This window comes from Mesoplodon bidens (assembly GCF_964165515.1).
Source record: "Mesoplodon bidens genome assembly, chromosome: 2".
Lineage (NCBI taxonomy): Eukaryota > Metazoa > Chordata > Mammalia > Artiodactyla > Ziphiidae > Mesoplodon > Mesoplodon bidens.
In genome coordinates this window covers 135,566,021-135,586,785 of record NC_138177.1, presented here as the reverse complement: position 1 = coordinate 135,586,785, position 20,765 = coordinate 135,566,021, and the positions used below count along the sequence as shown (strand labels likewise).

General features: G+C 39.2%; 1 protein-coding gene across 1 annotated transcript in view; it reads right to left on the bottom strand.

Moving 5' to 3' along the window:
* The window catches only part of LOC308604968 (uncharacterized protein C1orf87), a gene marked incomplete at both ends in the record, with an annotated part of 88,347 nt that overhangs the window by 28,875 nt on the left and 38,707 nt on the right, over positions 1-20,765 (bottom strand). Inside the window, 9 exon segments of the mRNA XM_081214603.1 lie at positions 3,772-3,833; positions 3,971-4,068; positions 11,649-11,890; positions 15,771-15,834; positions 17,561-17,694; positions 17,697-17,771; positions 17,774-17,810; positions 18,393-18,398; positions 18,402-18,521. Of these exon segments, the coding sequence (XP_081070729.1) occupies positions 3,772-3,833; positions 3,971-4,068; positions 11,649-11,890; positions 15,771-15,834; positions 17,561-17,694; positions 17,697-17,771; positions 17,774-17,810; positions 18,393-18,398; positions 18,402-18,521 (838 nt within the window).

Below are 20,765 nucleotides of genomic sequence, written 5' to 3'. Positions count from 1 at the left end.
GGACCTAATGAAATTTAAAACCTTTTGCACAGCAAAGGAAACCATAAACAAGATGAAAAGACAACCCTCAGCATGGGAGAAAATATTTGCAAATGAATCAATGGACAAAGGATTAATCTCCAAAATATATAAACAGCTCATGCAGTTCAATATTAAAAAAACAAACAACCCAATCCAAAAATAGGCAGAAGACCTAAATAGACATTTCTCCAAAGAAGACATATAGATGGACAAGAAGCACATGAAAAGCTGCTCAACATCACTAATTATTAGAGAAATGCAAATCAAAAGTACAATGAGGTATCACCTCACACCAGTTAGAATGGGCATCATCAGAAAATCTACAAAGAACAAATGCTGGAGAGGGTGTGGAGAAAAGGGAACCCTCTTGCACTGTTGCTTGGAATGTAACTTACAGCCAATGTGGAGAACGGTATGGAGGTTCCTTAAAAAACTAAAAATAGAATTACCATATGACCCAGCAATCCCACTACTGGGCATATACCCAGAGGAAACCATAATTCAAAAAGACACATGCACCCAATGTTCATTGCAGCACTGTTTACAATAGCCAGGTCATGGAAGCAACCTAAATACCCATGGACAGACGAATGGATAAAGAAGATGTGGTACATATATACAATGGAATATTACTCAGCCATAAAAAAGAATGAAATTGGGTCATTTGTTGAGACCTGGATGGATGTAGAGACTGTCATACAGAGTGAAGTAAGTCAGAAGGAGAAAAATATCGTATATTAATGCATATATGTGGAACCTAGAAAAATGGTACAGATGAACTGGTTTGCAGGGGAGAAATTGAGACACAGATGTAGAGAACAAACATATGGATACCAAGGGGGAAAGCGGCGGGGTTGTGGGGATGGGGGTGTGTTGAATTGCGCAATTGGGATTAACATATATACACTGATGTGTATAAAATTGATGACTAATAAGGACCTGCTGTATAAAGAAATAAATAAAAATAAATAGAAATAAACCCACGGAGCGGCTGGGCTTGTGGGCCATGGCCACTGAGCCTGCACGTCTGGAGCCTGTGCCCTGCAATGGGAGAGGCCACAACAGTGAAAGGCCCGCGTACTGCAAAAAAAAAAAAAAAAAAAAAAAAAAAAAAAAGAAAAGAAATAAATAGATAAATAAAATAAAATTCAAAAATTAAAAAAAAAAGAATGACCTGAGGCTCTTGTTAAGTATACCACTTTCTAACCCTTCCCTTAAAATATTATATAGTGGGTTTGGGAAAAAAAAGAAAAAGAAAAGGAAAAAAAGACAAAGATTATTGGTGTATTGTGTTTTCATTTTAATTCAGTTCAAAATATTGTCTAATTTCCCTTGTGATTTCTTCTTTGATCAGTGGTTATTTATAAGTGTATTGTTTAGTTTCATAATGTTTGGAGAATTCCAAGATTTTATTTTGTTTTTGTTTTTTGATTTCTAATTTAATTTTTTGGGGGTCAGAAAACATATTTTATATGATTTCATCCTTCTAAATTTACTGAGACTTGTTTTATGGATCAGGGTAGATAGGGTTTATCCTTTAAATATTTCATGAACACTTAAAAGGAATCTGTATTCTGCTGTTGTGTGGAGTAATTGCCAGTTACATCAATTTAGTTGATAATATGGTCCAAGTCTTCTATATGCTTACTGATTTTATGTCTACTTGTTTTATCAATTACTGACAGAAAGATGTTCAGTTCTCCAACTATAATTGTGAATCTATTCCTTCTTCCAGTTTTGTTTTTACTTCATGTAAATTGAAGCTATATTATTAAGGGCATGATCATTTAGGTTTGTATGTCCTCTTGATGAATTGAATTTCTGGCAATACCTCTTGATTTAGAAACCACTTTGTCTGACTTTAGTGTAACCATCCCAGCTTTCTTTTCATTAGAATTAATAAGGTATATCACTTTCCATCCTTTTACTTTCTATGTGTCTGTCTTTATATTCTAAAGGGGTTCATTTCAGATAGCATTTAGTTGGGTCTTGATTTTTAAATGAAATCTGAAAATTGCTGCCTTTTAATTTAATTTAATTTATTTATTTGTTTACACCAGGTCTTAGTTGCAGCAGGTGGGTTCCTGAATTGTGGCAGGGTGGCTTCTTAGTTGCAGCTCACCGGCTCCTTAGTTGTGGCATGCACACTCTTAGTTGTGGCATACATATGGGATCTAGTTCCCTGACCAGGGATCGAACCCAGGCCCCCTGCATTGGGAGAACAGAGTCTTAACCACTGCACCACCAGGGAAGTCCCTGAAAATTGCCTCCTTTTAATTGATGCATTTGAATCATTAATACTTATTGTAATTATTGATATGGCTGGATTTAAATCTATTAGTTTTATTTGTATTTATTTTCTATTTGTCCTGTTAGTTTTCTTTCCCTCTTTTTTTTGATCTATTCTTAGTATTTACATGTGATTATTCCGTTTAATCTTCTCTATTAGTATTTTTAACTCAATACATTCTTCCTTCAACCAAAATTATACTACTTAGCTAATAGTATAAGGAGCTTTTTACAGTAAAATTTTATTTCCCCCTCCCAGTCTTGTATGCCATTGTCAAATGTTGCACTTTATTATGTTATAAACTCCACAGTACATTGTTATTGTTTTTGCCTTAAATAGTCAATTATTATTTAAAGAGGTTTTTTTAAAATAAGGAAAATGTATTTTTATTCATTGGCATTTATTTTTTCCTGTACTATTCATTTCTTTGTATAGATTAAAAATGATTATTTTCCTTCTGCCTGAGGGCTTCTTTTAATATTTCTTGTAGTGCTGCTCTGACAGTTATGACTTCTCTCAACTTTGTATGTGTGAAAAAAGTCTTAATTTCCATTAGTTTTTGAAAGATAGTTTTGCTGGATGTAGAATTGCAGATTGATAGTTTCTTCCTTCAATACTTTAAGGTTGTTTTTCCACTGTCTTATTGCTTACATCTTTTCTAATGATAAATCTGTTGTAATTCTTATCTTTGCTGCTCTATATGTAATTTGTCATTTTCTCTTGTGCATTTAAGGTTTTTTATTTACTGCTAGTTTAAGCAATCTGATTATGTTGAGCCTTGGTATGGCTTACTTCAAATTTCTAATATTTGAATTTCATTACACTTCTTAGGTCCATGTCTTTATAGTTTTCTTCAAATTCGGAAAACTTACAGCCATTGTTTTTTCAACATTCTTTTCTTTCCCCCTATTTGTCTTCTCTCCTTCTGAGACTCAAATTTCTCATGTATTAGGCTTCACTACAGCACAATACCCTTCTGGGGATGCTAATCAATGCCACATGTGTTTCTCTCTGATTGGTGGAAATATGAACTATTCCCAAATCTGTGTGAGATCTAAAAATTTCCCCACCTTTTTCTTTTGGTGTTTCTTTCTCTGGCCTTGGGTTTCCTCAAATGCATACATTAGCCAAGTCTTCACATGAAGACATGAGGGCAACTCTTTGGAAATCTCCAGAAAGTACCCCTAGGAGATCTCTCCTTGCTGCTACTTTGTACTGGACATTCTAGCCTTCTTGACCTTCCTGAACTTCATACTCTGTCCCTTTAGCTCAAGGAGAATGCTGGGCTCAGTTTGGAATCCCTCTTCTTGTTCAGTAAACTGAGCTTACCTCATTTCCTTCTCTCAGGAATCACTGTTCTATGCTGCCTGATGTCCAAAGTCTGAAAAATATTGCTTCATATATTTTGTCCTATTTTTTAGTTATTTAGGGTGAAATGGTACATCTGATTTACCATTTACCAGTAAACTGGAAGTGGAAGTTTACTGCTTTTGTTTTTCTATGACCAAGAAGATCCTCTGTTCTTAATATAAGCAAACATTCCTTAACTGTCTTTAGGTGATAAAATTGATTGCTTCATACATAAAACTTCTAGCCTAAAGACAGATCTATGTGTTTGGTATTCTAATAAAAGACTGTGTGAATAAAAAATCAACTTACTTTATTTCGTCCTGATAACCCAAATCTTGATGGTTAAGTAATGTTTCCAGAAGGCTCAAAGTCAAATATAATCCATGTTTCCTACATATAGCCCTGACCTGCAAATAAGAAAAGATTTGAAATTTCAATATAATAAAATTAAGATTTGAATTTCCCTCCTATAATTAGAACTTATATAATTTGGACAAAGAATTAATAACCAGGAGTGCATTATACCATTAAGATACCATTTAGGACAAGAATGTCCACCTGAATGTGCATCACCAGCAAATTTTTAGTGGCTTGACACAAAGGTATAGTTCATTACTCAGAAGCCACTGAACTTTGAAATGCTGATCTTACATTTTTGTCAGCCATGGAATGGACGGTCCAGACCTAGAAATTATACACACTTATTATATAAGTAAATTACAAACTATTTTTGTACAACTACTTTGATTTACCAAAGGAGCTTGTTGTATTAGTAAGGTTACTATCACTATCTGTATTTTATATATGAGGAAACCAAGGCTTAGAGAGATTAAGTGACCTTCTCAATGTCACATAGTTAATAAATGGTGAAACTTAGTCTAGAAACCAGGTGCTCAATTAATATTTGTGGGATGGATGAATGAAGGGTCATTGCAGTTTCCCAAGTATTTAATATTTTCTGAGTCCAGCTGACAAACCAGTTCATCTCTGAAGTTGGTGGGTGTGTGATACTTAGATTCAAACACATCAAACTTTTAGGGTTGTCATAGTATGTATTCTGTGTTTAGCATAATGTTTAAACATAGAGACTTAAGAATAAAACATGACTAATTTTGAATACCGGATATGCTGCCTGTGATTTGTGTGACCTCAGTAAGTTACTGAACCTTTTTATTCCCAACTACTTCATCTACTAAGTAAGACCAGTATTTTCTACTCCTCAAGAGAAAATAAGCAGTTAGAATAATGCTTGGATTTTAGTAGGAATTTGATTAATATTTGTAGAAATGAAGAAAAGGAAGGCAGGGAAAAGGAAGAAGAAGGGATATAGAAGAAAGAGAGAAGAGAAGAGAGGGAAGGAAAGGAGAGAAAGGGGAGCAAGAGAACTAGAAAGAGAGAGAGGAAGAGAGAAAAAAGAAGGAAGGGAGGAGTAAAGGAAGGAAGAAAGGGGCAAAGTAAAGAAAAGAAATGTCTAATTCAGTGTTTGGAAAAATTGTAGCTACTATTATTATTTTTAGAGGAGTTTCCATACACTGACTGTATTAAGCATGTCTTTTTATTCTGATACTTTGACATCATGGGGCCTTGCTGATTCTGGAGAGACTGCCTCTTTCACAGGGCTAGCCAATTCCTAGAGATAGTGAAGGAATGGCTTGCAAGTGTGTCTTTAATCTGCAAACAAACTACTTCTTTTATTGAGGCTCTCACACTTGGGCCACTATTTCCATGTCCTAATTACTCAAGGGCCAAGTGCTAGGCAACTAGGAATGGCCCTTATGTCCCAGAGCCCACTGAAATTATTCAAACTAGCCAGTCCTAAGCCTTCTTACTCTTGTCTCACCCATCCCACAATAAAGGCTCTTGCCCACATTTTCCCTCATCCTCTCTTCCTCCTAACCTCCTGGTGCTTCCCCATGTGGCCTGTGCAGTGTTCCATTCCCCTCCTTTTGGGAGCTGAGTAACAAACTGTCTTTTCAATGGCAATCACCTCCTGATCTGTTGGTCTGACCGTACTTGAATAATATAACCTAGATTTTAATACAGTGACAAAAAGCTAATTTTCATTTGTCTTTATGCAAGGAAACAGCCAATCTGGGTTAGAAACTTGCACATGTTACTTACTAGCTGTAGAAGAGTATGTCAGGGAAGGAAAAAGATCTATTTAGGGCCTCCCTGGTGGCTCAATGGTTGAGAGTCCGCCTGCCGATACAGGGGACACGGGTTCGTGCCCCGGTCTGGGAAGCACATGCCGTGGAGCGGCTGGGCCCGTGAGCCATGGTCGCTGAGCCTGCGCATCAGGAGTCTGTACTCTGCAACGGGAGAGGCCACAACAGTGAGAGGCCCGCGTACCGCAAAAAAAAAAAAAAAAAAAAAAAGATCTATTTAAAACATGAAGAAAATGAATAATAGTTTGCCAGAAGAAAAAGGGGTTGAGTATAATTCCAGGCAGAAGAAAAGCATGTATAAATGATGAGTGAGAAAGAGCATGGTGCTTTTTATAAACTGCATGTATTTTGGCATAATTCACCCTACTATAGTTTTATACCCCTTTTCACTGGGCAGTAAATATCTGTTCATGAGAGCTTCTCTAAAAGACAGTGGTTTACTGAGGGCTGGAATTGTGTCTCCTTCATTTTCCTATCACCATTCCTAGCACAGTGTTGAAAAATAGTTATTGAATAAATGAATACATGGATGAATTAGGAATGAATGAATGAGTTGAAGGTCCTGAAGAGTGGAATGTGTATGGGCATAGGTTGGAAAAAAATAAATTGAGAGAGGTAGAAATTAGTCACATTATGCCATTTTACTCAATAAATAAAAATAGACTTATCCTCAAGATTAGAGCATATTAGCGTTTTTTTTTGTTGTTGTTGTTTTTCGGTACGTGGCCCTCTCAATGTTGTGGCCGGAGTGCAGGCTCTGGACGCGCAGGCTCAGCGGCCATGGCTCATGGGCCCAGCCGCTCTGCGGCATGTGGGATCTTCCTAGACTGGGGCACGAACCCGTGTCCCCTGCATCGGCAGGCAGACTCTCAACCACTGCACTATCAGGGAAGCCCATATTAGTGTATTTTTAAGCATCAATATTAAGAGGTTATTCTAAAAACAGTTTATTTACTTCTGGCAACATTGAATTTTGCTCCAGGCTAAATGAACAGCAGATTAGAAATAGTACATCAGGGTTCCTAGAAGCAGATTGATTGATAGCTAGGAACTGACTGCTGACAGTTGTGGAAGAGCAATAGAAACATCTACCAGAAAATCCTGGCAATTTAGTGTTATCTAGGATTATTTTAAAAATCCATATTCATTAGGATGTCCCTTGTTCAATAAGAAAATATTTGGCTATGTATAGTTTCTTCTGTTCAATAACGACATTTAAAAAATCAAATGTAAATAAAATATTTATGTTATTTAGGAAATGACATGTAAAATAAATATTCATTTCCTCAAAATGCTCCTCGAGAGAGTGATGCACAGATGCTCTCTCAACTTCCTCCCTTCCCATTTATGGTTCCATTTGCATTTTACCCCATCACTCTACTTAAATTGTGTTTACCAAGTCATTAGTAACCTCCACAGTTTCAAATTTAATGAATACTTTTGAGTCCTGATTACAGATGATCTCTTTGCAGCATGTGACATGGCTGATCATGCCATACTTCCATAAATCTATTCTCTAAGCTTTCTTGACCACTGCCATATTTCTTTTGATTATTTTTAGTCTCCTTTCTTGGCTTGTCTTCCTCTACCTACTCCTTAACAATGGGCGTCCTCCTCAACCTTCCCTTCTCACTTTCCATTATGTCCTTGAGTAATCCTAATTACTCCCAAGGGTTCAACTCCATACTGAAGACCCTTAAATCATTTAGCTTTAAGCTCTCAACCTACATCAACACGTTCAAAACTGAACTCATCATCCTTTCCTTTACCTCCCCAACTACTGATTTTTTGTTTCCTATCTCAGAGAACGGTACCACCACCTACCAAGTTGCCAAAGCCAGAACCTTGGGAGTCATTTTTGATTCCTCTGAATTCAGGACCTACGTCTAATTAAATCACCAAGACCTACTTTTCTATCTCCTTAATATTGCCATCCCTCCTGCTACTACCCTGGTCTAAACCCTCATAATTTCTTGCTTGAATGACTGGAACAGTCTTTTAAAGGTTCTCTCTGCCTCTAACTCTCCACATTCTATTAGAGCGCTCTTTTCAAATTTCAAATTTGACCATATCACTCATTTGTTTAATATCCTTCAATGATTCCACTGGGGCTTTAGGATAAAGTTCACACTTCTTAGAAAGACCCTTCAAAAACAAGTTCCTCCTTTTCATTCTAACATCAACTTGAGCAGCATCTCCCACCATCCCCAGCCACCATATATTTACTGTGCTCTGCCTATATGAAATGGCTTACAGTTCCCTGAATTAGCCATGTTCTCTCTTACTTCAGTGACATTTCACATTGCACCTTTTACCTAGAATACATTTCCTGTCCCTTCCTCTGCTCTCCCCCAGTTGTTTGCCAAATTCACACGTCCTCTAAGATTCAGTATTTGCATCATCTCCTCTTGAGTTTTTGGGTGAGGCTAGGTTGGTGTTCCTTCTCTGTGTTCAAATTTACTGCCATCACTCTCTTTTACATATAGTATTGTATCATGTTTAAAACATTACCTTTTCCCTGAGCTCCTGGAGAACTCTGGAACTGAAATCTTAATAGTTTGCTGTCCTTAGTGTCTTATCACACAGAACACATTGAGTGATTAATATGTTGAATGTAAGAATAAACATGCCATATTGTTCAGAAATCTGGCTATTGCTTTGGAAGAAGGGAATGATTTGAAGCTAGTAGAAACCATTTATCATTTTAGGGCAGAGTGTACTGATATAGAAACAACTAAGTACAAAAAAGGAGTCTGGCAAACTGCAGAAGAAAGTCTTACAGTTCTGGTCACTTGGTAAACTAGTGTCATAGCTGTAGTCTTGCCATAGGCATGAACCTCACATTCACAAGCCCCAGTTTCCTAAGTAAAGGGACTCTCTCTTGATGATAATGAGGAAGTTGCATGAAAATGAAGCAAGAGTAATTAGAGGTAGAGCAACCTGTGTTCTAGCAGCTCCTCCTGGCAGGAAGGTCTGCAAGTAGTTCGGGAGGTCTTTGTGATGTAGAGCAGAAAGAAGATGAAAGAATATGGATTATGTATAAAAGTGTTAAACTGAGCCTGCATGCTTGGAAACTTCTTAGGTTCTACAGACTATTCACTCTACACCTGATTTGAATAATGGTCAGGGAAGTTAATAAATAAATGTATGTGGATCCATGTTGCCTCAGGAATTCTTCCTGAGCCATCATTGCATCAAAAATGTGATAGAGGAACAGAATGAGTGAGTCCACAGAATGAGGACGACAGATATTAGATACGTTTTTATACTCTTCTTTGAGAATGGCGACAGTGCCATTGATTCAAGTGACAAGACCCATAGATCACCCTTCAAAACTGCATTTATTTATCTGAGTAGAGGCAGATGACCTCTGAGCCATCTGAAATATTGGCTGTGAGGATGTGCTCTTTTTCCCCTCAGCATGGGGTGCATAAATTTCGTGAGAAACTTAAGGAGGTCTGTGAAACCCTTCCAACTCAGATGGCCTTTCCCAGTCTCCTCGGAAGTCCTGCGTCCAGGAACAAGTATGTTGGGGCGCAATCACTGCTGCTTGTCATGTCCAGTGTCTGTTGGGCCTCAATTTGTCTCACGTTCTGGGGAAACAGAATTCTATTTGCCATGCCTCCCAGAACTGTAATATACTTTGAATGAGTTCCAGATGTCTTAAGAGATGCCAGATGGCTCATGAGAGGCAGACCAGCTTCAAGGAAAATGTGCCCTATTTCCTTGGATATGAACCACAAATTTAAACTTTCAGGGCCAGCTCAGGGTGGAGGACATTCAGGGCCCACTCTGATAGCCAGCATTCAATGTGGCTATCGCTTGACCCTGGGAAAGGTCCTCCTTCCTTAGGCTATTTTGCAGTGATAATTTCACCACAGATTTTTTTTTTAATATAAGGGAAACCTATTTACTGAGTGCCTCATATATCAGACAGTATACTAAGTACCTTTACATACTTATCTTGCTTAATCCTCACAATAGACACGGGAGGTAAGATATTTGGAACCCAGTTTTTCCAGACGGAAAATCTGAGGCTAAAAAGAGTTTCAGTAAATTTATTTTGATTTTCAAGTCATTTATGTACCATTCCACCAGGGCATCTGAGAACATTCAAGCTTCACTGATGCTGTTATGTATTTTCCAATCTAACAAGAAATGGTTCCTTCTTAGTCAATTTCCACTGATCTTCTCAATAACATAATGAAGGCCATTTATGATGTGTGCAATCTCCTGTAGTGTTGTCTCCCTCTTCTAGTGAAACAGGCTTGCATGTTTAATATTCATGTATACAATCTACATGCACACACACATGTACACACTATCATGTGCTTTGCCTTTGCATGGTTAGTTGACTGTATAAATGTAAGCACAGAGAAAGCTACTTCTGTCCTAGAATAAGAATCCACTTTCAGTATGTTGTGTCCTTGCTTCCTTAGTAAACATCACTTGTTCTTCTGAATTCTCTGACTCTCTCAATTCTTAATTCCTGTTTACCTGGATGAAAGGCATTTTCCAATCTTTCCTATAGGAATTTTTTGTTTTGGGGGTCTGTAAATTCCAATTCCTTCTATTCCTCTGGAATTCTAACTCCTGTATCCTGGACTCCTTCCAAATATATCCTTCCAGATATATTCTGCCTATTGGAGTTCCAACTGTGTCTCAATTTCCAGTATTCATCTGTATTTTGAATCCTGGCTCTGCCTCTTGTTGGCTGTGGTCCTTGAGAGATTCAGTTGGCTTCTCTGAGACTCCATTGTTGTTGTTTTTCATTTATTAAATGGGTATTATAACATCTACCTAGATCTTGTACTTATTTGTAAGTGTTAAATGAGTTAATGTAAGTAGAGCATTTAGTGCAGTGTTTGGCACTGTAGGAAGAACTCAGTAAAGCTTGGCGGTGAAAGTTGTTGTGAATGGAATTGCAGTAACAGTGGTCATTATCCAAGGTAACCTCATGACTGGAGTTTGTCTGGCTAAAGACAGCACATGAGTTATATGGGTCTGGATCCTCTTTCAGGAAACATATCTGCAATGTTAATTAACGCTCCCAAACAGCATGCCAATCTCTGTCAGCAATAAATCCCATCAGTCCCTACAATTTGGTGTCCCTAAGGAACAGAGTACCACCTGCTGACCTCACTGGAAGCTGGTAGAGGGTGTGAGAAATGAACACTTGGCCTTAGAAAAATATTTCTTTTCCATTGTGAAAGATTATTTGGTATTGTCATATTGTCTATTGTTAGCATAAAACATAGCCCAGTGTAAGTAATTCCTGGACCAATTCTGCACATTTCACAATTCCTTTTCTCTCTTGTTTTTCTCCTCTTGGGCACAGAAAAAAAACAGTTATAAAATGTAATCCACAGGCAGAACACAGATCATAACAGTGCCTTCTATATTTTTAATTTGAATTTTTATTTTAGTGTCTTCTAATCACTTTTAAATTTCTATTAAACAAGATATTGCTTGATTTCCAAAGGGATGGCCGATTTATCATATAAGGGATTAGTTGTAAAAACAGGAAGAGGAAATCTTTTACTGTAAACATTCTGTTTTCTTTAGCACATCACTTTCCTCCTGGTTGATTGAAATTTGGGAAATGATTATTAGACTTACACTATAAATATTGAACTTACATTATATAAATGCTCCTAGAACCTACATAGTATATATGCACTCCTACTTTCAAAGCTAGCCAGTTATGTATCTCAGTATGTATTATTCTTAGTGAATAATATAACTGTGCCTTCTTACTATAAACCTAGTGCCCCGAGGTTGCCTTCTAGAGATGACTGAATCTGAAATCTAATTTTGGTTACCTTGGGTTGGGGCAGGTAGCCAGAGAACGAACGATCTTCTTTTCGAAAACTCAGGTTGAGATTCTCCATGTTGAGTTTGCCCTTGGCTGCCCTTAGTGCCATCTTCAAGATCTCCAACAGGTGGTGGTTCACTTTTGACTGGCAGTTGGAGTCTTGAGGGGCAGTACTGCTTGGAGAGGCAGGAGAAAGGCTGTGAAAAGATGATCCACTCAAAGCTGATTCACTTTGCTCTACAGCAGCAACTAACACAACACTGTTAAGCAATTATACTCCAATGAAGATGTGGAAAAAAAATGGTTCTGAAGAACCTAGGGGCAGGACAGGAATAAAGACGCAGACATAGAGAATGGACTTGAGGACACGGGGAGGGGGAAGGGTAAGCTGGGACAAAGTGACAGAGTGGCTTGGACATATATACACTGCCAAATGTAAAATAGATACTAGTGGGAAGCAGCCACATAGCACAGGGAGATCAGCTCCATGCTTTGTGACCACCTAGAGGGATGGGATAGGGAGGGTGGGAGGGAGATGCAAGAGGGAGGGGATATGGGGATATACGTATATGTATAGCTGATTCACTTTGTTATACAGCAGCAACTAACACACCATTGTAAAGCAATTATACCCCAATAAAGATGTTAACAACAACAACAACAAAAGCTGCTGTGTGTTTTCACACCACACCTCTCACCCCAATATATACTGTGGAATGAGAGCACCCACCTAGTAAGGCCTTCTAAATCTGGGTAACCTCGTCATGGGACTACATGTGGAGATTGCATAGATTAACTGAAGTCTGTTCCACTCTAGTGAGTCCCACAGTCTGTTCTCCCAGCGGTACCAACCAACTGAACTAGAACATAGACCAAAACTTGTAATCCACTCTTTTTTTCCAGGTTAGAAAAACTTAGAAGTGACCATAGTAGTTTACTTTTCCTGCTTTATCTTACTTTTCTTAAGCCCAGATAATTACTGATAGCAAATCAAATTTCCAAACTGTCAATTGCCACAGCAGATCCTACCAGATCCCTGTAACCAGGGATCTATATAGAAGGAAATCTTGAAGCAGGTGAACTTCCTGCATTATCCTCGACTCTGCTCTTTGTATCTGGAAAACTCAGAAAATGTTTGGGTACAATTATTTACTTACTGTCTGGCATGCAAATGTAAGTAGTTATTAAAATAGTGTATCTAACTGACTATTGTTACTTTAAATAATTGGCAAAAAACAACAGGGTGATGAAATGTTATAGTCATTTATTTTGTGAAACTAGTTTGAGAGGTTTACTCATTTAACATTCAAATGTATGTGTCCTCCCAGATCCAAGCTGCACTATCTTCTCCACAGTGAAGCTTTTCCTTATTTCCACTCCCACTTAAGTGCCACTTCCCTAGAGGGACATTCCATGACATCCCCCAACCTCCACTCATGTAAATCAGTTTCCTTTCAGTGGTGTGCCAGTAAATCTTTAACGACTAGCTCTCCAAGATAAAGCCCTAACCTGTAGCATCACTAATTTTCATGGTGCCAGTACTCCCACCATGGCTGATTTCAAGCTGCCAATGTGATGTCCCTGAATGAGGAACTGGAAATTGAGGCTCACCGGCAGCCCTCCTGTTGCTCCATAACCCCCTGCTTGAGAGACTCTTTCATAGTTCTTTGTTCTTTTCCTTAATAAGTCTCCCTCAAGTTGCAACTGCTTCCTTATTCTTTTAGCTGTTGTTTCCTGCCTGACCTCCTCCCTAGTAGACTGCTCCATAAGACGTGGGCTGAGTCTGTTTTGCTCCTATATCATGTGGATCTTGTACAGATTGGCCTTACCAATCTGATGTATGTGTCCCAGATTTGAATCAGAAGTTTTCCTTCCTCTTTCCTTTTCTTGCAAAACCAGTTCCTGTGGGTAGGAATTCGTAAGGTTTTGGCCTTCGGCTCAGCACACAGAGTACTGAATGGGCACGTGTTATATGGAACCCATTTACTGCAGCTGGTGGATTTCGTAGAAAAACATGCTGCAGGAGTTTACTTCATCTGGTCCAACTTAGGTGATGAGAGCCGTTGCCACTCCTGCTGCCACTGGTGATGCTGGAGGCTTTTTAAACATCACAGAGTGCCCCATATAAGGCTCTACCTGATGGAACCGGGGAGGGCCTTTTTCTGAGCTGTACATTAATTAACAAAGAGCCTGGATTAATTACAGGTCATCAGTCCTGCTCTTCCATAAACACACTATCTGGTTTATATAGACAGCACCTTCTCTGATGAATTCAAAATGATGTCTTTATGCACCTTTTCTATACAGTAGATTTCCGAATGTCCCTGCGAGTGAAGTGATGCAAGCTCTCTGGATAACTGGAGTGCTAATGACATTCCACAGATATTTATGTGCCAGGAACTATGCTAGAAGTATGCTGGACACTGAGTTGGCCAGGAAAGATACCATTCCTAACCTCAAATGTCAAAGAAGTAATTACAAGTACAATGACTGTTATAAAGGGAAAGGGCTATGGGATCATATAGCAAAGAGATATAACCTAGTCTAGGGCTCAAGAAAAGTTTTCTGTCTAGGATTCGTAAGACCCATATCTGCCAATAAGTGACAATATGTTCTGGTTCATCGTCTACTACCCTTCAGGGCTCAAATCTCACTATTTGTTCTATGTGAAGTGTGGTTGCTGATTATTAAATATTGCCAGGGCTTTACAGCTCTCAGCAGGGCAATTGCGCCAAGTAATAGTTGACTGGTGTACCCACATGGCAGCATCATTTTCTTTGGACTGTGAGCCCCTGAGGGAGATACTGGGCCTTGCCAATCTCTGAATTCACTGTGCTCAGCAAAGTGTGCCTGGCAAGCAGCTGGCATTCAATGAATGTGTGTTGAATGAAGTATTGCAGTCAAAAAGGGCACATCATAGAAAGGAATCAAGTCTATTACTTGGCCCAGGGATATTTTTATAGGACACGGTGCCTTTTTCCTAGAGTGAAGTGATACACTTCAATGCCATGGCTCTTAACCACTATGTCACATTATTTGTAAGAGGAAAGAGTGTCTTCTGGTAGGATAGTTTAAAATAGTAAAAAACACTTATATAGAACTTACTATCTATCAGGTACTATTTTTAAGAACTTTGCATTGACTAACTCAGTTCCTCTTACAAATCTATGAAGTGAAGGGAAATCTATCATTGTTCCCATTTTACAGTTGGAGAATGGAAGCACAGAGAGGGTAAATGACCAGCCAAATGTTGCAGAGCCACTAATGGGCAGAAACAGGAATTGAGTCCAGGCTTCTGTCAATGGAAGTTATGCTCCTAACCACTGCACTTTGTCATTTTTTGTGGAGAACACAGAGACTGTCATGTTTTACTGTGCCTCATTTCTAACGCTATTCCTCACATCCTATTTTTACGTTGAGTCATTTCTTTCCTTTGAGATTATGTGAAGGAATTTTTGATTTCTGTACCTCAAACCTTTCTCTGCTAGTGCCTGTAACCCAGGAGTTCACTGACAGGACGTATTTCTGGAATCATACTGTATGAACTGGAGCTCTGCCCCGGTATACACTCATTTCTTATTTCATAATGAGGTTTTTCATTTTCACATGGCAACTTCATAAAAAAGCCACATGCTGGACGTTAAGAAGCTGGTAATTGTTGCAAATAACTTTCTATGCTGGCCTGTGTACAAGAGAGAAAAAAATATCTATAAGCAGAAGCCAACTGTTGGTGAAGAGCAAAGTGATTCTGCATTAGGTGAAGTTTTCGAGTGTACGACCTCCACAATCTCTGCCAGCTCTTGAAGTCTACAAATACTATGCCCACAAAAAGGGAGGAAAGTACGTTTGATGCCTATCATCCTGAGTTTCTTTCACCTTGCTGTCCTCAACTCTTTTGTTTTGCTGTGGATCATCTGAAGCTGCAACTTTATTTTTTATTTTATTTTATTTATTTATTTTTTTGCGGAACGCAGGTCTCTCACTGTTGTGGCCTCTCCCGTTGCGGAGCACAGGCTCCGGACGCGCAGGCTCAGTGGCCCTGGGCTTAGCCGCTCCGCGGCATGTGGGATCTTCCCGGAGCGGGGCACGAACCCGTGTCCCCTGCATCGGCAGGTGGACTCTGAACCACTGCGCCACCAGGGAAACCCTGAAGCTGCAACTTTAAAAAACCAGAGTAGCTTTTCATAATTCACCTGAAAATTAAATATCAAACAGAACAGCCTCATTTAATTTACATGTAGGGGAAAGAAGATGCCTGCTGAGATAAAATGTATTTGGAGAAGTTTTAGCATTAAAACTGTTAAAAACAGGTTTTAAAATATAATAATGATTAGTGCTTTTTGTCAACGATTCCTTTTATTTTCCCCTCTGGACATATGGTAAAATAATACTTCCTGGTTGTCTTGTGGTTGAGTAGGGTGATGACCAGTTCTGGCCAGTGAGTTGTGAGCAGAAGTGACACGTGCTACTTCTGGGCTGATGATTAAACTGCTGACATGACACCCTCCAGGTCTCTCTTTTTCCCCTCTGCCATCACATCCAAAAGTCCTACAGAGTGGATGCTTCATCAGCATGGGTTTGGAGCTAAGATGATGATGGTACTGAGAAGAGCCTGGGGTGGACTCATTATGAAAAATAAACTTTTATTGTTTTGAGCCACTGAAACTTTGGGGCAATTTGTTACAATAGCATAACCTAGCGTCTAGCTTCTCTCTCTCACACACATCTCTTACATAGATATATTCAACAGATATAGTCAGATTACTTAGGGGCAAGGTCTTATTTACCTAGGTGAAAAACTCAAGACTTTTTTTTTTACATAGTAAAGGACTAAAAGAATGTCATCATTTCCATTGCTGGGCTGGATGATATGCTAGGGACTTTGGTCTGCTGGGCAGACAACTCCAGGGCAGTAGAGGGCATAGCAGTGGGGACGGGGAGCCAGATAAGTTCCTGATAGAAACTAGATCTCAGGCTGGTGAATTGGCTTGAACTGAAGATTCAGAGAGTTTGTACTAATAGGTTGATATTGTATTGCTAAATATGTCTCATAAATATACAACTGATTCTATTTTCACAGATAAGGGATGGGCAGGAGATAGAACTAACATTTATTTGAGTACCTACTAAATGCTAAACATGAGACCAGGTAATTTGCATTTATTATACTACTAAATCCTCAGATTAGCTCTATGAGATTGGTTTTGGCCTGATTTTCCATCAACACATGCTCACAAGTGATTTATCCATTGGTATTATTTCTTCCTATTTTAGGATATTTTCCTTTAGCTCCCAGAATTTGGTTACACTTGGATTATGCTTTGTATTCACTCACAATGTGAGCTTGGGAAGTGCAGTGCTCAGAGCAAGAACCCTGGTCTCATCTTTGGGGAGCCTTTATCTCTGTCCTGGGTCTACTATTAATTCTCTGGGTGCCCTGAGCAAGTTCCTTAACCCCTCTGGGTTTCAGTTTCCTACTCAGTGAAATGATGCTGGTGAATTATATTTCAAAGATACCTCCCACCTCTTAACTCTCTAGGAACTGTCATGATACATCTTTGATAAGTTCTCCATTCTAACCTCAGAGCCTATAGACTGATCAGCTTGTAAATAGACTCAGGTGGACCCATTATCTTGCTTCTGTAAGTATCCCAATGCTGTTAAGAGCAGAGAATGAAAGTTTGGACAGGACACCCTTTAAAGAGAAATTAAACAAGGCTGAGACCTAAATCTGTTTTCTATTTGGGTCTTATCTGACTAGAGATTTCCACATATGAATATAAATATGCTTTGTATCTTATGGGTCAATAGTAAAGGTTACTTTCAAGAAAGAAACTTATCTTTTAATTCTATTACTCTGGTGGGTACAAGTGAAGTAAACAAAAGGAACCCACACTTAAAATAAAAAGATGGTCATACCATTTCAGGAGATCCCCTCCCAGAAAATCGCTGGCAAAGGATCTTGACTGTTGGTAACTGCAGAGGGACCTCAAGCCTCAAGAAGAGGTAGCTCAGCTGAGATTGGAGAAGAAATCTTGAAGAGACAGGATCTTCAGCTCTTTCTGAAGCTTGTCTAATAAGCCAGAACTCAAAAGGCATGACTTGAGTTCTCTTCTGACCAGCAAGAAGTGTCTTCTTTTGTTGTTCCACTTGGCCTCTGGCCAATATCCTGAAACAACAACAGTAATAACAAATTAACAGGGCTCTAAAACAAAATGACTAAACACTAATGCAAGGAAGAAGAAGCCTAGTTTGGCTGGTATCAAAGCATCCACTTTTAAGCCTTGTCCTAAAAGGAACAGGGAAGAACACTTACACTTCAGAGTAAGTATTCAGTCTGGGTATATTCATTAGTTTACAATGTCTCAGGACCTTTTTCTTTAGGAGAAGAAAAGAAGGAAATCATTTCAGAGTACATGCTCTGTTAGAAGCCTCCTTAACATGTATCATCTGTCTTTTACAAAACAATTTTTGATTATATGGGAATTTAGAATAACAAATCTTAGAGACTCATTGGATCTGGGAGGAGTAAGGGGGAAGTAAGATGCAATGTTCAGGGGAATCATTTGAGGTTTGCCAGTGAACTCCTCAGGGAAGCTTCCTTGAAAGCTGATGGGACATATGGAGTGTGGTGTCCACCAGTCCATGCTCAGACCTTCTTATTATCTGTTTCACATCAAAATGTACAGTTAACAAATAATACCCCTTCAACCACAATAGAAAACAGCCCAACAACTCTTAGGATACACACATTGGGTTAGTCAGGGCTGCCCCTTGCCATCTGTTCTAAGGACCAGTCTCTAAGGTTTCTCCTGGGGAGGCCATGGATATAGGACAGGGACTGGTCTCCAGTTGGTACAGAGCTGCAGTAGACATTTTCCTGGTTGGGAATCTTAAAGAAACAAAGACAAATAGTAGTAAGGATCAGAAGGGATGGATGAAGAGAAAGAAAAAAGGGAGAATATGAGTGAGTCAACAAATTCTTTTTTTAAAAATAAATTTATTTATTTATTTATTTATGGCTGCACTGGGTCTTTGTTGCTGCGCCTGGGCTTTTCTCTAGTTGTGTCGAGTGGGGGCTACTCTTTGTTGCAGTGCTTGGGCTTCTCATTGCGGTGGCTCCTCTTGTTGTGGATCACAGGCTCTAGGCGTGCAGGTTTCAGTAGTTGTGGCACGTGGGCTCAGTAGTTGTGGCTCATGGGCTCTAGAGCGCAGGCTCAGTAGTTGTGGCGCACAGGCTTAGTTGCTTTGCAGCATGTGGAATCTCCCTGGACCAGGGCTCGAACCCATGTCCCCTGCACTGGCAGGTGGATTCTTAACCACTGCACCACCGGGGAAGTCCGAGTCAACAAATACTTAAAACACATTCACAGTTCCAAATGACTTCAGCCCATGTGGTCATTGAGTCATTGAATCCCCACAGAAGAGAAAGGTTACCTCAACATTAACTTCATCATTATGCAGTTAACACAAGTTTGATAAATAAATGGACAATTAGACACTTTTTCTTTTGTGCAATAAAGAAGGTGTCGGTGACAAAGAAAAAATAGGTAGACCATAAGATGTTTATAGGCAAATGGAGGGCTATTATTAGAGATAGGGCTAACCTTGGGCTGTTTCAATTAGCAGATTCAAGAAGAGCAGCAAAGGCAATTGTGAGCTTTGTCAAGAATGGAATAGAAGAGATTAAAACACCTAGAATATTACACCCCAAGAGCAATGTTATTAAAGGTTACAACAGAATAAATGATGGAACAAGGGTCAATGATAAAATCCCATTCCCTCATGCCATGGTGTATGATGTAGTAATAATGTTTTTTATTTTCTGTATTTTATGATGGTTTGACATCTTGGGGGCCTTGCTGGCTGGAGGAGACTGCCCCTTCAAGTGCTAAGTAATTCCTAGAGATAGTAAGCAGCTTGCCTGCTAATACATCTTTAATATGTGAACCAACCAATCCTAAGTCCATATCTCTAACCACCTCCTTTATCTAACTCTCACACACCAAGCCAATATTTCCCTTGCCCTAAATCTACCCAGGTCTAGATATAAGACTGGGGACAGCCCCTCTTTGAGCCTCCAGTGGGCTTTGGGCCCACTGGAATTGTTCAAACCAGCCAGTTCTGATCTGCATTACCTTTCCCATGGAAACCCCAGTAAAGGCTGTGGCCTGTGCTCTCCCCTCACTCCTCTGCCTCCTGATTGACTTTGGTGCTTCCACATGTGGCCCTGCATGGTGTGGCATGCCCCCTTTTCACTGGGAAATGTAAATAATACATTCTTTCAAAGGCAGTTGCCTCTATATGTGTCACCTTGCCATACTTGATTAAATTAAAATCCTGGGTACAAATTGAATCACATGGCTATTTTTAATGTCAAGTAATTGAAAGGAGACATTATCAGAAGGATTCACTGAAAACTGAGTGTCTGTACTCAATTGATAGTTATATTGAATAACCTATCAGTATGAATAGCAACCTACAGATGCTGTATAGTCATGAAACATTTTAAAGAAAAATCAAGAGGGTCTCTAGAGTGGGCAGAGTGAGCAGCAGTGGCAGAGCATTCTAAAATAAGCATAATAATAACACGACATATATTGGGTACATACTCTCTACAAGGTACCATTATGAGTACTTTGTTTATATCATTCAATTTAATCCATACAACAACCCTATAAGGTAGGTAGTATTTGTACCATTTTATATTTGGAATGCTGAGGCTTACAGAAGTTAAGTAACTGTATTCCTTCATTTAAGAAATACTTATGGCTTGCCTAGGCTAGGCCAGGCACTGTGATAGGCCCTACAGTGAATAAAACAGATATGGCCTCTGCTCTCACAGAGCTTGCAGATGATGAGAGATATGACAAGCGACTGTGACAGTACACCATGGGATGGTAAGGGACACTATTAGAACAGCCCATGGGTCCATCTAACCTGGACTTGGTGGTCCAGGTCTGGAAGCAATGACATTTAAGTCTAGGCTTGAAAGATGAGGTAGATTTGGATAGGCTAAAGGGTGGAGACTTCCGTGATGGACGGAATGGGAATAAAGGGGAATAAAGAGGAGAAGAGAAGATGGAAGAGTACAGGAAAAGGAAACTGGATGTAGAAAACCTCA